General features: G+C 32.8%; 1 protein-coding gene across 1 annotated transcript in view; it reads right to left on the reverse strand.

Moving 5' to 3' along the window:
* Positions 1–5,824: 5,824 nt before the first annotated feature.
* The window catches only part of LOC132563747 (tyrosine-protein phosphatase 10D-like), a 35,942-nt gene continuing 22,848 nt past the window's right edge, over positions 5,825–18,918 (reverse strand). Inside the window, exons 13-24 of the mRNA XM_060228496.1 lie at positions 18,232–18,305; positions 17,802–17,910; positions 13,179–13,259; positions 12,827–12,908; positions 12,300–12,390; positions 11,956–12,035; positions 9,402–9,536; positions 9,015–9,140; positions 8,142–8,296; positions 7,703–7,847; positions 7,011–7,119; positions 5,825–6,674 (exon numbers count right to left, since the gene is read on the reverse strand). Of these exons, the coding sequence (XP_060084479.1) occupies positions 6,610–6,674; positions 7,011–7,119; positions 7,703–7,847; positions 8,142–8,296; positions 9,015–9,140; positions 9,402–9,536; positions 11,956–12,035; positions 12,300–12,390; positions 12,827–12,908; positions 13,179–13,259; positions 17,802–17,910; positions 18,232–18,305 (1,252 nt within the window). The 3' untranslated portion in view covers positions 5,825–6,609. The remainder of the gene's footprint in view (positions 6,675–7,010; positions 7,120–7,702; positions 7,848–8,141; positions 8,297–9,014; positions 9,141–9,401; positions 9,537–11,955; positions 12,036–12,299; positions 12,391–12,826; positions 12,909–13,178; positions 13,260–17,801; positions 17,911–18,231; positions 18,306–18,918) is intronic.

The raw sequence follows: 18,918 nt of genomic DNA on the forward strand, positions 1-18,918 counted from the left end.
GCTCGATATTTTTCAAACAATGCACTTAGTTGGGTAAGGATAATACGGCACAGGTAAACTGTTTGGTCAGGTAGGATCAGTTTGAGTAAGCGACGCCAATTGTGTGGATTTTTAAAGTATTTAAATTGTGAGGTCAAGGATAAGTATATGTTTAAAAATAAAGACACGACATTATAAGATATCAGTAGAAGTCAGTGCATAGATTAGCTAATCTTTACTAAAGTGTTGTGTTTATTTTGAAAAAAATATATAAAAAAGAAACTATCTCCATTTTCATCGTATGTTATGAAATATAATGAATATTAAAGAAAACAAACAGAAAGTATAGATATATGGTGGATGCAGGTTATATTCTTGTTCAAATACACAACTTTGCCCGACTGTGATAATGACAACTATCAACAGGTGATTCTATTTCAGAGTCGGCTTTGTGTTGGGAAATTTACATTCAAATTTTAGTTAGTCACTAGTGATAAGTCAGATCAGTTGTTCTATTCTACTGAATGTTATCTCATGTCCTTGTATAGGGTATCATGTTTTATTGATTATGTTTATCTGGTGTCTGAGTCATTTAACCATTGTTTGAATATTTTTTAAAAACTGTAATGGAACAATACCTTACACCATAACTATGTCCAGAAATATCCACCATTATAGAAGAACTGTTAAAAAGCATTAAACAAGAAACTAATAAAGCATTATAACATTATGGAAACAATTCATTTTGCCAAGTTTGCTTCTTTAAGTCCCTGTTTTATGCCCCCGAATCGAAAGATCAGGGGCATTTGTTTTTGTGCTGTCTGTTCGTTGCCAATTTTACCATATCCATAACTATTGAACCGTGAGAGGTAGGGTCTTCATATGGCATGCGAGTTCCTTATGACAAGAACTTTCTGGTGGTACCAAAATATTTTACCATATGACCTTTGACTTACATTTGAAAAAAAAAAATACATTGGCCATAACTATTGAGCTAAAACTGTCAAACATTACCACAATGAAGACATAAGTGTTTCACAAAGTGTGCATGCAATTAGCACATGCCTTTGTTGCAACCAGGTTTATACCATTTCATAAACAAGACTTGTTTTCAGTGACAACACTTTGAGCAACTGGGGCCAGTCATTTTATTTAAAAAAAGATAACTAGTGGTAAGCAGAAATTCATAAACATGAATTAAACAAAACCGAAAACATTCTTTATATTCACAGCTGTACATTTGTTGAGACACATCTGACTGATATTTTTGAGTGTTAATTTTGCATTTATCACTCGTTTTTTTCCTCAGGCAGCAATTAGTTTTCACTTGCTATAACTTGAGTAAGCAGAGCCTGGTAGCTAGGAGAACAACATATATTATTTTCAAAACAGCCTGGTTTAAAACAGTACAGGAAACATTGGTGTGACTCCAGACCTATGTGACTCATTTTATGTACCTGAAAGCATTTGAATTTTTTGCACAAACATTTGACCACTGCGGCTATGTCAGGTTCTTTACTGATCAGATGTATTTTCATAACATTTACAGTGATAATTGGAGTATACTGGAAATTGTAGTCGATTTGCATGGGGATGGGAATAGACCATGAGTCAGGACTTTTGGACATGTAAAGCATCATATTATCTATGTAAATGATCTCCACATTGTCTACAAGTCAATCACAACCCTAATTCTACGAAAGGGAATTGAATAAATATAAAACAAATTACGTTATAATGAAGATGTTTTATTAGTTATATATGAAAATATATTATATATCATAAATCAATTTACCATCAAAATATATGCTTCAAAAATATCGTGAATAAGCTAGTCTTGAGATACTTTGCATCAGGTAAAAGAGAGTTTCGTTTTTTCATAAAACTATGATAATATCCATATAGTAAAAAACAGGTGATTAAAACAATTAAGTACATAATTGAGAATAATAATGCATTCTTTTCAGATCTTTTCAACGATTGATTACCAACCAACAAAGGCTTATATGTCTATGTATATATATACAGAAGATACACAGACATCCCTTGTGTTCTTTTTTCTGATGTTAGCCATTCTAAAATCTCCAGCTAGTATTATGACATATTTTGTTACCAAAGATTGCATCATTATAAAAACTCACATCATTACAAAATGCTTAGGAACCAACATATGCATGTATATATATATATATTTGTATAAATATCATATCCAGCTAAAGTCTGATTAATAAGTCTAGAAATACTATATTTTTGCTAACAAGCACACTGTACATCTTTAAAGCAAGTATTGGATGGATTTTAAAGGGGAACCAAATCTATGTTAAGAAGGAACCTTTTCAGCTGGGACAATTTTTATTGTTTTATTTGCAGAGGTTGTATGAGCAACACATTCTGTGTAGACCATGAGTATTAAAAAGGAACCCAATCTTTCTACAGAAAAAATTGTGAGCATTTTGTCTGCATCCAACATCTAAAACAATGGGTCCCTGCACCATTTCTTTTGCATTGTTATACAATATAGAGTGAACAGTTCACTACCGTTTAACAATAGTCATCTTTGGTAGAACTATCATTACTATAAGTTGATAATTTCACTCGTTGTGATAAGATTAAATAAAGATAATGTAAACAAATTTTACCAAAAGGTAATATACATTTGTATTTTATAGGAAATTCAAATGAATGAAAAGAGGACAGAACTGAATGTGCACCTAAAATATTCCCTGTTATAGGTATCCTCACATCAGGCTATTCATAAAATACTTTCTTATGTTTGAAATCAAAAGCATTTTGAAATACCTTCATTATATAAGGGTATAAACCTCACAATTTACTTGATTACATTATACAATGTTTTACCAATTTTCCTAGTTTGTTATATCTCATTACAGATCTGATTTATTAAAAATTTCTTCTCCTTTCCAAGCAGGTCTATCTTGTGTTACTGAAAAGTAGTTTAAAACAAAGTTTATCTCAACAGTCTACAGTTTCCCATTTATATTTTCAAATGATATATGTAAAAATACACAAACAAATGCATGAATACAAAAAAAAATATAGTTTTGATTTGGGTATCAGGAACACTTGTGTTGAGATTTACACCTATTAGCACCACAACATTTATCCCCTTCAAATCTCCTTTTCCTAACTGTTGGTGTTGTATTAATGTCCTGAATAAAATTTACATAACACTAATATAATAAAATGGGTCAAAACTGACACTCAAAATATCAACCTTAAACTACTTTACTGTTGTAAACTCTGAGAAAAATTTTCATTACCACATTTACTTATCAGATATTTACAAACCATATTTCAGGTATCCAAAACAGTGTTTCCTCTCTGACAGAAGCTCCATAATTCAGAATTTATTCCTGACCCTTTGGATTTCTCCTCAAGTATTTAGTTGATTATTTCTGTCATATCTTCGATATTATGCAGTAGTTGATTAAAAATTAATTTGATTTGTGGTTTATTTCACCATTTTAGCAGGGTTCTGGCTAACAGTGACGCTATTTTTTCTGGAGACCAATACCTTGGGAATGAATTTTAAGTGCTGCTAAAGTACAATTTAAATATTACAAGATATGTTTTTATTTGTGAGTACCTGAAGTAAAAACTATGAGTTTCTGCTTTGTGTAGAATATATTCAATGGCATTTCTTTTTTACATACATCAATAAAAGAAATATTTATACACAATAAAAATTTTGATGTAAGTTCATAGAAACAATGGGTATAAATTGCTCAGTGATATTGCTATCACTGAGAAATATAGACATCACAGATATATCTATAAATGAAAATTCATTACATGCAATATTGTAACTCTTACCTAATATATATATATATAGAAAACAAATTATCACTGAACTGGATCTTAGCAAACACAAAATACACCGGATGGAAACACATCCATGTTACAAATCTAGGAATGCAAGTTACTGGATATGTTTAACAACTAAAACATTGAAATGAAATTTATGTTGGGAAAATATTCCATATAAGAAAGTGTTCCCAACAACCTGTGCACATTTTATGATAACTTTTCCTGTGCTTCCGCATGCAACTTTGTAATAAACGACACTATGAAGACAATCATAAAATATGAAAAATTTTCTCAGAAATAAAGTTGATTTCCCATAACATCTGCAAATTTTGCAAATTTCCCATAACAGCTGCAAATTTCCCATAACATCAACAGAATCATAGTGTTTCTTTTTTTTTTTTGCTTTTTTTTTGATGAATTGCAAATATATTTCATAATCGTTAAAGAGTATCCTTGCTTAACTTCCTATCAATACAATAAATCTAAGTCAAACAAATAAAAGAAATCCTATTTCATGACAGAAACAAACATAATATAATAAATTTGTTCATATCATATAGACAGTGTAAACCTTTCATGATCAAATTTAAATGAAATATATTGAATGAACAAAGATAAAAATAAAAATAATTTAAGCAAGAGTTGATATGATGGGAACTTATATAACTAACCAACCACCTTAAGAAGGGATGGGTGTTGAGTTCAAATATGAAATTAATGTTCCCCAGTAGTAATATCAGAGAAAGCATGCCTTAAATTTAGTATCGAAAATGAAAATCTTCATTTCCTGGTTTTTAACCAAAACAATGATACTACAACAAAAAATGTGTCTGCATATATGTGTGTGTGAAGAAATCCTTAAAAGATTTTAATTATCTTTGATAAACAATAACACTGTAACAAGAAGGCACCATTGGTCAACAATGGACTGCTACAATTATTGGAAGCACTAAAACATGTGAGAGATCATCCAAAATCTTTGTAGCAATATAAATGTACATATATTAAAATGCTTAACAAAATACAATGATTTACAATGAAAATAAAGCTTGGCAATAGTAACTACTACGGCCCTAAGAAATTATTGTACAGAACAGATAGTAGTATTATTTTCAAAACCAGTATTTTTTTCCGAATAAAGAGATATGCATATGCTATATAAATTTGTATAAAAGATGCTATCTGATAATTAACATTCGATTGGAATGATTATTTATATTTCCTCAAAGCTGAACCTGTTAATAACACTTCAAAGACAAATCACAGCTGAAGAATGGAGCAATACTGTAACATTAAACCATCTATAATAATAATGGTATACATGTTTAATAGGAATGTAAAGGTTGTAAATATTAAAAACATTTAAATGGCCATTAGAAGTTAACATATTGCAAGTCTTTAAATGTAAAGCTAACATATCTCATGCGATACCATGTATCTCAGTTATATCTGAATACCATTCCAACTAACTCCTTTATCTGATTCTTAAAATACAGAGCTGTATTTATAACCAAATCATCATTAAAGCCCCAATATATTTACAGGATTCAGAAAGTTTCTAAGATAACATAAAAATCAAAACATAATTATAAGCTGAGTGGTATCTATGAAAAAACCATGGCAAGGATATTGATACAAATCAAAATTGATAAAAGTGTCATACTGAAAATATAAACCAATGTTATACGAAGTGACGAATTCAGCCATGATTGGGCAACCATATTGTAAATGAAGGCATCTTTACAAAGAGTGAATTTCAACTGCTTTCAAATGAAATAGGTTAATTTTACTATATCTATATAAAAATTAATTTTCTTTACAATCTTTTACTTAAAGCTGCATATATTGGGACTTTAAAAGACATACAGATTCAAATACCATATAAACATGCTTAATTATTGAAATGGTTGACATACAATTAATATTCATTAAAGCAAGAAATAAGAATTCCTATTGGGAATTACTTTATCACAATACAAGATTAACTATAATAAAGCTAATTATATAGATTCATTTTTGCACAAAATGAAACCAACACTTTGTAACATATTGGTGATATTTTTGCATTAATTAGAACAGAGAAAAATGTTAATTTATCTGTCATAGATTCAATTGATTGTGTCCAAAAGATTTTGATTGCCAAAAAACAGTTTTTATCCATGAAGTACTTTTTGATTAACAAAAACTTTGTAAAATAAGACAAATAGCTGGAATTCTTAACCTATGGATATGTTTGTAACATCATAAACATCAGAGAACTGACATCAATGATGGACATTTTCATGTAATTCTACATACATGCAAAGCCTTATTTTTTTTAAAAAAAAGTTTTGATATGTTTCACTTACTTTTTTTCAACTGATGAAGTAAGCTTTTTCATCATCCCCATATTACCATAGATAAAAAACTTTTACTTCCAAAAACAAAATGTAACCAGTTTATTCCTGAATCTAGCCATTAAAAAACCTCAAACCAGCTATACACTTCATACTTGAAGTAGAAATTGGCACTTAAGTGAGAGAGTGGTTGTTCTTTGTAATTCAAAAGTGGACTATATGAAAATATTTACATATTGATGTAAGAATTTAGATATACTCTATGTAACAGCTACTGGATATACTGTTCTGACGGCCATTTTTGTGAAAATAAAGAGGATTACCTTTCTCCATAACAGAAGGAGTATAACAATATAAAATTTTCCTCTGATAAAAGTGACATTACAGTAATGTCCACAAATCAGAGGTATGAACCAGTTGATGATATATTCATATGACCCTTCATATTTTGTCTGCTGGTTTTTGGTTAAAGCTCAGTTTTATTCTCAAAAAAGTTCTGATTTTGGTACAGGTTTTCATCCGGATCTTCCTCTGAAAAACAAGTAGTACCAAAATAATTGTTATTTATATCAGGACTTATTTTCATTTTATAGGATGTAGCTAGAGCATCTAAATCTTTGATCCTTCAAGACACGACTAAGTACTAGAGTTCACCTCAAATTTAATTCATCTGGATGTATCAACAAAAGTAGAAGAGTATGTAAACACAGTGTTTATTCATATTTCTTCATAAAACATTGAATATTTATATGTTTTATAAAATGTAATTATCTTTTAATCAATAATATCTCAACACTGCCATGATGATGAATATATTATTGCCTCAAATATGGATAAGTTCAGGAATATCAGGACGATAATACTTACCATATGCTCTGTTGACATAGAGATTTTCATCATCATCATTATTCTGCAGTCGAGCTTTCTTTCTCTCAATCAGGTCCTTTGCACAGTCATGAATAAACACATATTGTTGCTGTAACAAAATGCAGGTACTGATTAAGATTTTGAAAACTGTTGAAGAAAAAAAAATCCTCACTTAGGTTTATGAATTAACTGGAAGTAATGTAGATGGACAGATGATGTACAGGTAGCTATACCTCCATTACAAGGTAGACAAGGCATCATTATCTTAGAAAAACAAAACCTTTATTGTATTAAAGTATGATATATAACATACATGATGATAGGAAAGCAAGCTGAAGGAGATGGTAAGAGCTGCCTTTGATAATTATGTTGCTATCCATGGCTACAGGGATATATACTCGGTATATCTGAGGTTTTTATTGGCTGCCTTTGATGTTTATATTGGTTACCCATGGCTACAGGGATATATATATCTGAGGTTTTTATTGGCTGCCTTTGATGTTTATATTGGTTACCCATGGCTACAGGGATTTATATATCCGAGGTTTTTATTGGCTGAATTTGATGTTTAAATTGGTATCCATGGCTACAGGGATATATCTATATATTTTTTCAAGGGCTGAAATAGATGTGAACACAGCCAGACTCGCAATGTACCAACTATGCATTAGTAAAGCTTCAAGACACCATACCTCTGTCTGGACCATAAACACTCTGTAATTCCTCATTGACAAAACCAAGTCGAAGATGTCTATCATCTCACTAAAGTCATGCTCGTCTATGAACTGTATAAGTTGATCTAAGGCCATGTATGTTCCTGTGCGACCAACTCCAGCACTAAAACATCAAACAATTATTCAGTGTGATATGCTGTATGTCCAAAATTAGGGTATTAGATATTTGCATTTGTTTTGCTGCAGTTAAAGTTGAATTCCAAAATGTTACAAATGCAGTTACCAAGCATGATCCAACATGAATTATTTTGAAATCAAGGTGTCTGCAGTTTTCTAGATGTTTCTTCTGCAGAAGGATGACAGAATCACCAATATAATATAAAAAGTTGCATTTAAAGTCTCAGCAAAATGATAACACATTTACTCTCTTACTTCAATAAGGCTATCAAATTCTGACCTGCAGTGAATAATCATTGGGCCCTTCTTGTCAGGAGGTTGAATGTGTGCTCGCACATTTTGTATAAAGTCAATCATGACATCATTCTGAACATTTGCAGAGAAGTCCTTCCAATTCAAGAAATGGAAATGTTTTAGAGTTCGTGTCTGATCTCCCTGAAAATAAAATTGATGCATATTTTGAAAGAAACCATCATCAGAAAATCATATTAAAATTTTTATGCAGACTTAATTCAAACTTTTGCAATTAAAAACAGTTCTGGAGATTTCCCACTGAATCTGTTTTACTTAAGATTTTCCACTTTTTATATATATATATATATACTTTATTTGTTGATTATTGTATTCATTTTCTAGTTGTATTCAGGGTTATATATATATTTCTAGATAATGCAATATGCATTTAATTTATAAATATTTAATGTAAAAAGTAATGTATGTTTTTATTCTATTAAAATTATATGTATTAATTTTTTTTTTCAACTGAATCTGCATCATCTTAAATTTCCAACCGCAAATGTATCACTGGAGATTTCCTACTAAATCTGTACCATGGAGATTTCCCACTAAATCTGTACCATGGAGATTTCACACTGAATATGTATCACTGGAAATTTCCCATGAAATATTTCACTGGAAATTTCCCACAGAATCTGTATTACTACAAATTTCTCAATGAATTTGTAGAGCTGGCTATTTGCATCTTAGATTTTGAACTGCTTGATAATGACTAATAAATTGCAAAATGCTTCAGGTTTGCCATCCGCATTGCTCAAAGTTTCCCTTTCACTTTATGTTGCCTGATTGAATACAAACTTGGATATTTCTTATACCAGAATGTGGCCAAAATCATGTAGTAGATAAGGAAGCTTACCTGTGTTATTTTGAAGATTCTGTGATCATAGGTGTTGACCGTGGAATAGGAAGTAATCTCTACGACAATATCACCATACTGCTTAGGCTCGTTACGTTCCGTAGGCCAATATTGTTCACACTTGATCTGCAACAATGCACAACAGGACAAACACTGATACAGGGTGGATCTTACTTGCTAATACTTTCATAGTAGTAACTGTATTGGTTACAGGTGATTTCATGAAAAGAATTTGAAAGGTAAATGGAAAGTGTATAATGTACTCTCCTCTAACTGATTTTTAGACCAGTCAAAAAATCTCCACTGATTGCCTTTAATCTAGTAATGCAAGATAATGAAGATCTACAGAAATTAATTCAGGACATCTGCAACTGTTGTGATACCTACCCTTCCATCCTCTTTACACAGAGTCAACATGACACAGATTGATACTTGTTGTTCCCATATCATTCTCCAGAAGTCGTCGATGGTGCTTGGTATTGGGCCCTGGGATGCTATGTATTCTCGTGGAGAGTTGTAGCCCTGAAACAGATTTATCTCATAATACACAGAACTATCTAGTGGGAAAGACGGTATCAGATGTCAAAGAATTATGTTGTAGTATCTTGTGATACACAGAACCAACTAGTAGGACAGACAGCTTAGAATGTCAAAGAATTATGTTGTTTTATCTTGTGATACACAAAACCAAATAGTAGGATAAACAGCTTAGAATGTCAAAGAATTATGTTGTTTTACCCCATAATACACATAACTATTTGGTGGGACAGAGAGCTTAGAATGTCAAAGAATTATGTTGTTTTATCTTGTGATACACAGAACCAATTAGTGGAACAGACAGCTTAGAATGTCAAAGAATTATGTTGTTTTACCTCATAATACACAGAACCAAATAGTAGGACAGACAGCTTAGAATGTCAAAGAATTATGTTGTTTTATCTTGTGATACACAGAACCAATTAGTGGGACAGACAGCTTAGAATGTCAAAGATCAATGTTGTTTTATCGTGTGATACACAAAACCAAATAGTAGGACAGACAGCTTAGAATGTCAAAGAATTATGTTGTTTTACCCCATAATACACAGAACTATTTGGTGGGACAGAGAGCTTAGAATGTCAAAGAATTATGTTGTTTTATCTTGTGATACACAGAACCAATTAGTAGGACAGACAGCTTAGAATGTCAAAGAATTATGTTGTAGTATCTTGTGATACACAGAACCAATTAGTGGGACAGACAGCTTAGAATGTCAAAGATCAATGTTGTTTTATCTTGTGATACACAGAACCAATTAGTGGGACAGACAGCTTAGAATGTCAAAGAATTATGTTGTAGTATCTTGTGATACACAGAACCAATTAGTGGGACAGACAGCTTAGAATGTCAAAGAATTATGTTGTTTTATCTTGTGATACACAGAACCAGATAGTAGGACAGACAGCTTAGAATGTCAAAGAATCATGTTGTAGTATCTTGTGATACACAGAACCAATTAGTGGGACAGAACTTAGAATGTCAAAGAATTATGTAGTATCTTGTGATACACAGAACCAATTAGTGGGACAGACAGCTTAGAATGTCAAAGAATTATGTTGTTTTACCCCATAATACACAGAACTATTTGGTCAGAGAAGAATGTCAAAGAATTATGTTGTTTTATCTTGTGATACACAGAACCAAATAGTAGGACAGACAGCTTAGAATGTCAAAGAATTATGTTGTTTTACCCCATAATACACAGAACTATTTGGTGGGACAGAGAGCTTAGAATGTCAAAGAATTATGTTGTTTTATCTTGTGATACACAGAACCAAATAGTAGGACAGACAGCTTAGAATGTCAAAGAATCATGTTGTTTTACCCCATAATACACAGAACTATTTGGTGGGACAGAGAGCTTAGAATGTCAAAGAATTATGTTGTTTTATCTTGTGATACACAGAACCAATTAGTGGGACAGACAGCAGAATGTCAAAGAATTATGTTGTTTTATCTTGTGATACACAGAACCAGATAGTAGGACAGACAGCTTAGAATGTCAAAGAATTATGTTGTAGTATCTTGTGATACACAGAACCAATTAGTGGGACAGACAGCTTAGAATGTCAAAGAATTATGTTGTTTTACCCCATAATACACAGAACTATTTGGTGGGACAGAGAGCTTAGAATGTCAAAGAATTATGTTGTTTTATCTTGTGATACACAGAACCAAATAGTAGGACAGACAGCTTAGAATGTCAAAGAATTATGTTGTTTTACCCCATAATACACAGAACTATTTGGTGGGACAGACAGCTTAGAATGTCAAAGAATTATGTTGTTTTATCTTGTGATACACAGAACCAAATAGTAGGACAGACAGCTTAGAATGTCAAAGAATCATGTTGTTTTACCCCATAATACACAGAACTATTTGGTGGGACAGAGAGCTTAGAATGTCAAAGAATTATGTTGTTTTATCTTGTGATACACAGAACCAATTAGTGGGACAGACAGCTTAGAATGTCAAAGAATTATGTTGTTTTATCTTGTGATACACAGAACCAAATAGTAGGACAGAGAGCTTAGAATGTCAAAGAATTATGTTGTTTTATCTTGTGATACACAGAACCATAATACACAGAACTATTTGGTGGGACAGAGAGCTTAGAATGTCAAAGAATTATGTTGTTTTATCTTGTGATACACAGAACCAAATAGTAGGACAGAGAGCTTAGAATGTCAAAGAATTATGTTGTTTTATCTTGTGATACACAGAACCAAATAGTAGGACAGACAGCTTAGAATGTCAAAGAAAGTGGTAAAAAGTTATTTATGATAGGATATAATTGTGTATTTACATTATAATTATAATACAATGTCATGTATACAGTAGAACAGCTGACAATTACAGATTAAAGCTATTCATCAAATTCATTGACAAAAGTTTCACTTACAGGAATGTAGTTTGCATTGATGAAGTCTGTGGATGGGTCCTCTGGGTCAGTGGGATTCAGTTTCACTCGACTGTGGTCAACTGCATGTGAAAACAAATATACAGGGTGGGATATATCCTAGTTATCACTAATAAGTCATAAATGTGTAATCCATAATACACATCAAATTTTATATATAGCTAATGTGGTATGAAATGTAAACAACATCCTTATGGTCACATTGTTTAGTTTTTGATAATGTGTGGTAAACATGTTTCCTTGTGGCTTCCATTGTGAGATAAAACCGGCTGATTTATGCAAGGAGATTATAAGGGTTGATTCTCTGTTGAACAATAGATACTTACAAGGCAGAATATTGACATATCTATTCTTAAGTTTGTTTCCATCCTCATTTGCAGCATTACATGGGTGTTTGGCACTCAGCTCCTTCAGGTCCTAATAAACACAAGCAAGTCAGTTATTTAAGTTCTGAACCACACTGCACATTTATCAGTATAGAAGAGATTGTCTCTTGAAATCAAACGAGTTAGTATTGAAACTCTGATATGTTGGTGGCACTGAAGTAGAATTATAAACCGAGATTTAATTGTTCATCCATAATGTATCCAATTTGAGAGCTAATTGATAGGGTTACATTGAGTAAATTTCTGGACCAGAAAGTGTCTCATTATCTGCTAGTAATGCATAATGCATTTCAAAATTTAGCTTTTATGATAAAGTTTATTGAAGATAAAGCTCCATGTACCTGATAGTGTGTATATCTTTGAATTATTCAAAAGTTATGATTCAATTTCTACTTCATTAAAAGATGTTTATCTTTCTAATGTAATGTAATGGAAACACATAGTAATAATTTTTGGTCTTTTCTCACCTCATATTCCCTGGCGAACTTCAACTTGCTGTCTTTATGTAGGTCAGACACATGTTGAGGGAACCTCTCCATTACAACCGGCCTAGGAAGGAAAAACAGAAAAAAAAATGTATACATATATTTATATGTATATATATATACACACATTTACATAAAGATGTTCTACACTAACATTGACAAGTGGATATGCAGTCTTTAAACACCACCTGACCACTAGAACATAACTGTTAGCACTGTATTCTGTATTCCCCATCTCCAGACTTGCTTTGACACAAAACAACATGTCATTCTGATCATGTATTTACTATCATGGACCTGTGGATAATGGGAAACAGCTGAGACATAAAATTACCTCTTGGCAGTAATGTGCTTTTTCTCAATTTCATGCAGACCAGGTTCCTCATCATCTGGCTTGTATGTGCTTGGTTTGGAGCTGAAACATGAAATAAATTATTTAAAAGAGACCCTTGGCTAAAAATTAAGGTCAAATAAAAACCTGTTTCAGTAATTACATTATTGGTAAATTAGCTCCTAGTAGTCTATCAGTTGTAACAAAACAGTAAAACAAATCAGTGTCACAAATCAGTGTAACAAATCAGTGTCACAAATCAGTGTCACAAATCTGTGTCACAAATCAGTGTAACAAAACAGTAAAACAAAACAGTGTAACAAAACAGTGTCACAAATCAGTGTCATAAATCAGTGTCACAAATCAATGTCACAAATCAGTGTCACAAAACAGTGTCACAAATCAATGTAACAAATCAGTGTCACAAATCAGTGTCACAAAACAGTGTCACAAATCAGTGTAACAAAACAGTGTCACAAATCAGTGTCACAAATCAGTGTAACAAAACAGTGTAACAAAACAGTGTCACAAATCAGTGTCACAAAACAGTGTCACAAATCAGTGTCACAAAACAGTGTCACAAATCAGTGTCACAAATCAGTGTCACAAATCAGTGTAACAAATCAGTGTCACAAATCCGTGTCACAAATCCGTGTCACAAATCAGTGTAACAAAACAGTGTCACAAATCAGTGTAACAAAACAGTGTCACAAATCAGTGTCACAAATCAGTGTAACAAAACAGTGTAACAAAACAGTGTCACAAATCAGTGTCACAAATCAGTGTCACAAAACAGTGTCACAAATCACTGTAACAAATCAGTGTCACAAATCAGTGTCACAAATCAGTGTCACAAATCAGTGTAACAAATTAATGTAACACATTAGTGTAACAAAACAGTGTCACAAATCAGTGTCACAAAACAGTGTCACAAATCTGTGTAACAAATCAGTGTCACAAATCAGTGTAACAAATCAGTGTCACAAATCAGTGTAACAAATCAGTGTCACAAATCAGTGTCACAAATCAGTGTCACAAATCTGTGTAACAAAACAGTAAAACAAATCAGTGTCACAAATCAGAGTAACAAATCAGTGTCACAAATCAGTGTCACAAATCAGTGTCACAAATCAGTGTCACAAATCAGTGTCACAAATCTGTGTAACAAAACAGTAAAACAAATCTGTGTAACAAAACAGTGTAACAAAACAGTGTCACAAATCAGTGTAACAAAACAGTGTCACAAATCAGTGTCACAAATCAGTGTAACAAAACAGTGTAACAAAACAGTGTCACAAATCAGTGTCACAAATCAGTGTCACAAATCAGTGTCACAAATCAGTGTAACAAATCAGTGTCACAAATCAGTGTAACACATTAGTGTAACAAATCAGTGTCACAAATCAGTGTCACAAATCAGTGTCACAAAACAGTGTCACAAATCTGTGTAACAAAACAGTAAAACAAATCAGTGTAACAAATCAGTGTCACAAATCTGTGTAACAAAACAGTGTAACAAAACAGTGTCACAAATCAGTGTCACAAATCAGTGTCACAAATCAATGTAACACATTAGTGTAACAAAACAGTGTCACAAATCAGTGTCACAAATCAGTGTCACAAATCTGTGTAACAAATCAGTGTCACAAATCAGTGTCACAAATCAGTGTCACAAATCAGTGTCACAAATCAATGTAACACATTAGTGTAACAAAACAGTGTCACAAATCAGTGTCACAAATCAGTGTCACAAATCAATGTAACACATTAGTGTAACAAAACAGTGTCACAAATCAGTGTCACAAATCAGTGTCACAAATCTGTGTAACAAAACAGTGTAACAAAACAGTGTCACAAATCAGTGTCACAAATCAGTGTCACAAATCAGTGTCACAAATCTGTGTAACAAAACAGTGTAACAAAACAGTGTCACAAATCAGTGTCACAAAACAGTGTCACAAATCAGTGTCACAAATCAGTGTCACAAATCAGTGTAACAAATCAGTGTCACAAATCAGTGTCACAAATCAGTGTCACAAATCAGTGTCACAAATCAGTGTCACAAATCAGTGTCACAAATCAGTGTCACAAATCAGTGTCACAAATCCGTGTAACAAATCAGTGTCACAAATCAGTGTCACAAAACAGTGTCACAAATCAGTGTCACAAATCAGTGTCACAAATCAGTGTCACAAATCAGTGTAACAAATCAGTGTCACAAATCAGTGTCACAAATCAGTGTCACAAATCAATGTAACACATTAGTGTAACAAAACAGTGTCACAAATCAGTGTCACAAAACAGTGTCACAAATCAGTGTCACAAATCAGTGTCACAAATCAGTGTCACAAATCAGTGTAACAAATCAGTGTCACAAATCAGTGTCACAAATCAGTGTCACAAATCCGTGTAACAAAACAGTAAAACAAATCAGTGTCACAAATCAGTGTAACAAATCAGTGTCACAAATCAGTGTCACAAATCAGTGTCACAAATCAATATAACAAAACAGTGTCACAAATCAATGTAACAAAACAGTGTAACAAAACAGTGTCACAAATCAGTGTCACAAATCAATGTAACACATTAGTGTAACAAAACAGTGTCACAAATCAGTGTCACAAATCAGTGTCACAAATCTGTGTAACAAAACAGTGTAACAAAACAGTGTAACAAATCAGTGTCACAAATCAGTGTCACAAATCTGTGTTACAAATCAATGTAACACATTAGTGTAACAAAACAGTGTCACAAATCAGTGTCACAAAACAGTGTCACAAATCAGTGTCACAAATCAATGTAACACATTAGTGTAACAAAACAGTGTCACAAATCAGTGTCACAAATCAGTGTCACAAAACAGTGTAACAAAACAGTGTAACAAAACAGTGTCACAAATCAGTGTCACAAATCAATGTAACACATTAGTGTAACAAAACAGTGTCACAAATCAGTGTCACAAAACAGTGTCACAAATCAGTGTCACAAATCAATGTAACACATTAGTGTAACAAAACAGTGTCACAAATCAGTGTCACAAAACAGTGTCACAAAACAGTGTCACAAATCAATGTAACAAATCAGTGTCACAAAACAGTGTCACAAATCAGTGTCACAAAACAGTGTCACAAATCAGTGTCACAAAACAGTGTCACAAAACAGTGTCACAAATCAGTGTCACAAATCTGTGTAACAAAACAGTGTAACAAAACAGTGTCACAAATCAGTGTCACAAATCAATGTAACACATTAGTGTAACAAAACAGTGTCACAAATCAGTGTCACAAATCAGTGTCACAAATCAGTGTCACAAATCAGTGTCACAAATCAGTGTCACAAATCAGTGTCACAAATCCGTGTAACAAAACAGTAAAACAAATCAGTGTCACAAATCAGTGTCACAAATCAGTGTCACAAATCAATGTAACAAAACAGTGTAACAAAACAGTCAGAAATATTATTTACACACGTGTTACCATGAAAGTCAAACTATCAACTGGTATCTGTGTGTATACATATTTTGTGATCTGTTTGAACCCATAATCTGCCTTATATCTAGTGAATTGCCAATATAATTTGGGGGCATATATGATATTAGTCTAATATACACTGGAGTGTTTGTCATTGGCTGTGCCAGTCAGAAATTGATTGTGGTGTAAGTGTAGTGTGTCTGTTTATGTAACACCAGTGTGTTAGTCTAGTGTGTCTGTTTATGTAACACCAGTGTGTAAGTCTAGTGTGTCTGTTATGTAATATCAGTGTGTAGGTCTAGTGTGTCTGTTTATGTAACACCAGTGTGTAGGTCTAGTGTGTCTGTTTATGTAACACCAGTGTGTAAGTCTAGTGTGTCTGTTTATGTAATACCAGTGTGTAAGTCTAGTGTGTCTGTTTATGTAACACCAGTGTGTAGGTCTAGTGTGTCTGTTTATGTAACACCAGTGTGTAGGTCTAGTGTGTCTGTTTATGTAACACCAGTGTGTAAGTCTAGTGTGTCTGTTTATGTAACACCAGTGTGTTAGTCTAGTGTGTCTGTTTATGTAACACCAGTGTGTAAGTCTAGTGTGTCTGTTATGTAATATCAGTGTGTAGGTCTAGTGTGTCTGTTTATGTAACACCAGTGTGTAAGTCTAGTGTGTCTGTTTATGTAATACCAGTGTGTAGGTCTAGTGTGTCTGTTTATGTAACACCAGTGTGTAGGTCTAGTGTATCTGTTTATGCAACACCAGTGTGTAAGTCTAGAGTGTCTGTTTATGTAACACCAGTGTGTAAGTCTAGTGTGTCTGTTTATGTAACACCAGTGTGTAGGTCTAGTGTGTCTGTTATGTAACACCAGTGTGAAACTGTTTATGTAACATTAGTGTGTAGGTCTAGTGTGTGACTGTTTATGTAACACAAGTGTGTAATGTGTGACTTTTTTTATGTAACTCCTGTGTGTAGATATAGTGGTAACACCTGTGGGTATGTATAATATGTGACTGTTTATGTAACAACAGTGTGTAGTGACGGATTATTTAACACCTTTGTGTAAACATATTGGAAATAGCTGGGTGTAATTTTTACATTGGGTGCTAAGTAAAAATTCATGATTTATTTTCAAACTTTATTCTACATTTTAATGGAACATACCTTTGCCTCCTCTTGATAAAAACAACAATGATAACAACAATGACGGCGAAAGCTACAATTGCACAAACAACGCCAATTATGACACCGACGTCTGGTCCCGAATCTGGAACTGAGAGTGAAGAAACATATTTAAAGTTAACTTTAGTGTAAAATGTTTCAGTCTTTAATGTAACATTCAAGGGGTTCATGTGTCCATCATCCAAAGACAGTTTGATTGATGGATATCAATGAACACAAAGTCATGAGCTCATTTAGAATTTGAGGTCAACACACTACATGTAATAACACACTGCAGCTAAGAAATTTCAGAAAACTTTGGTCTAAGCTGTACTGATAATCAGGTGCTATTTGATACACATATTTACAGGTATTATGATTAGGGATGAGTTTAATGTATGCGGAACTGTACAAGGAAATATATCTAAATTACCTTTTTCGGTTGAGTATGGTCCATAGAGTGCAGACAGTGTACAACCTCCAGCGGTACACACAACAGCCTTAACACTGAAACACGAACAATTGTCAATCTTATATCTTTAGCTATATACTGAGAACAGATATCAACCAATAGCATTTCTGATGACCTATTTACGTAAATAATTTTCTGGCCAATGTATATCTGAAGTTTGACGATAAACACTCTTTATCTAACTATCTAAGTGACATGCCACACATCTATAATTCATATGGGTTGATTTTAAATCATGTTTCAAAATGGCTACCATGGTTACCATGTTAAAGTCTTGATCAGACTGACAAATAACAACACATCATCTCTTTCTTTTCCTTAACGAACCAAACTTCAAATATTTTCTTCTATGGTGTAAATGAAACTTGAGAAGTGAATCAGACTATTTGTTTTAGATGAGTTATGCAGGATTTTGGACCAAAGCAAAACAAATAAGATTTGGTCAGGGCAATCTCAGCATCACTTCCTGCATGTTTGGTATCATTGCTACTCCTTGCTTTCCCGCCCTTAAGTCCCTACAGGTTGAATCAACTTTCTGAATTTAAGAAATATTTGCCAACCCCTACTTATCTTACAGACAAAATTGGAATAAAATCAATAAAACATTAAGGAAGAGTAGCAACTCTAGGGGTCGAATCAGCTTTCTGA

The sequence above is a fragment of the Ylistrum balloti genome, unplaced genomic scaffold, assembly GCF_031769215.1.
Source record: "Ylistrum balloti isolate Yb309-2 unplaced genomic scaffold, AGI_CSIRO_Ybal_v1 Utg371844, whole genome shotgun sequence".
NCBI lineage: Eukaryota > Metazoa > Mollusca > Bivalvia > Pectinida > Pectinidae > Ylistrum > Ylistrum balloti.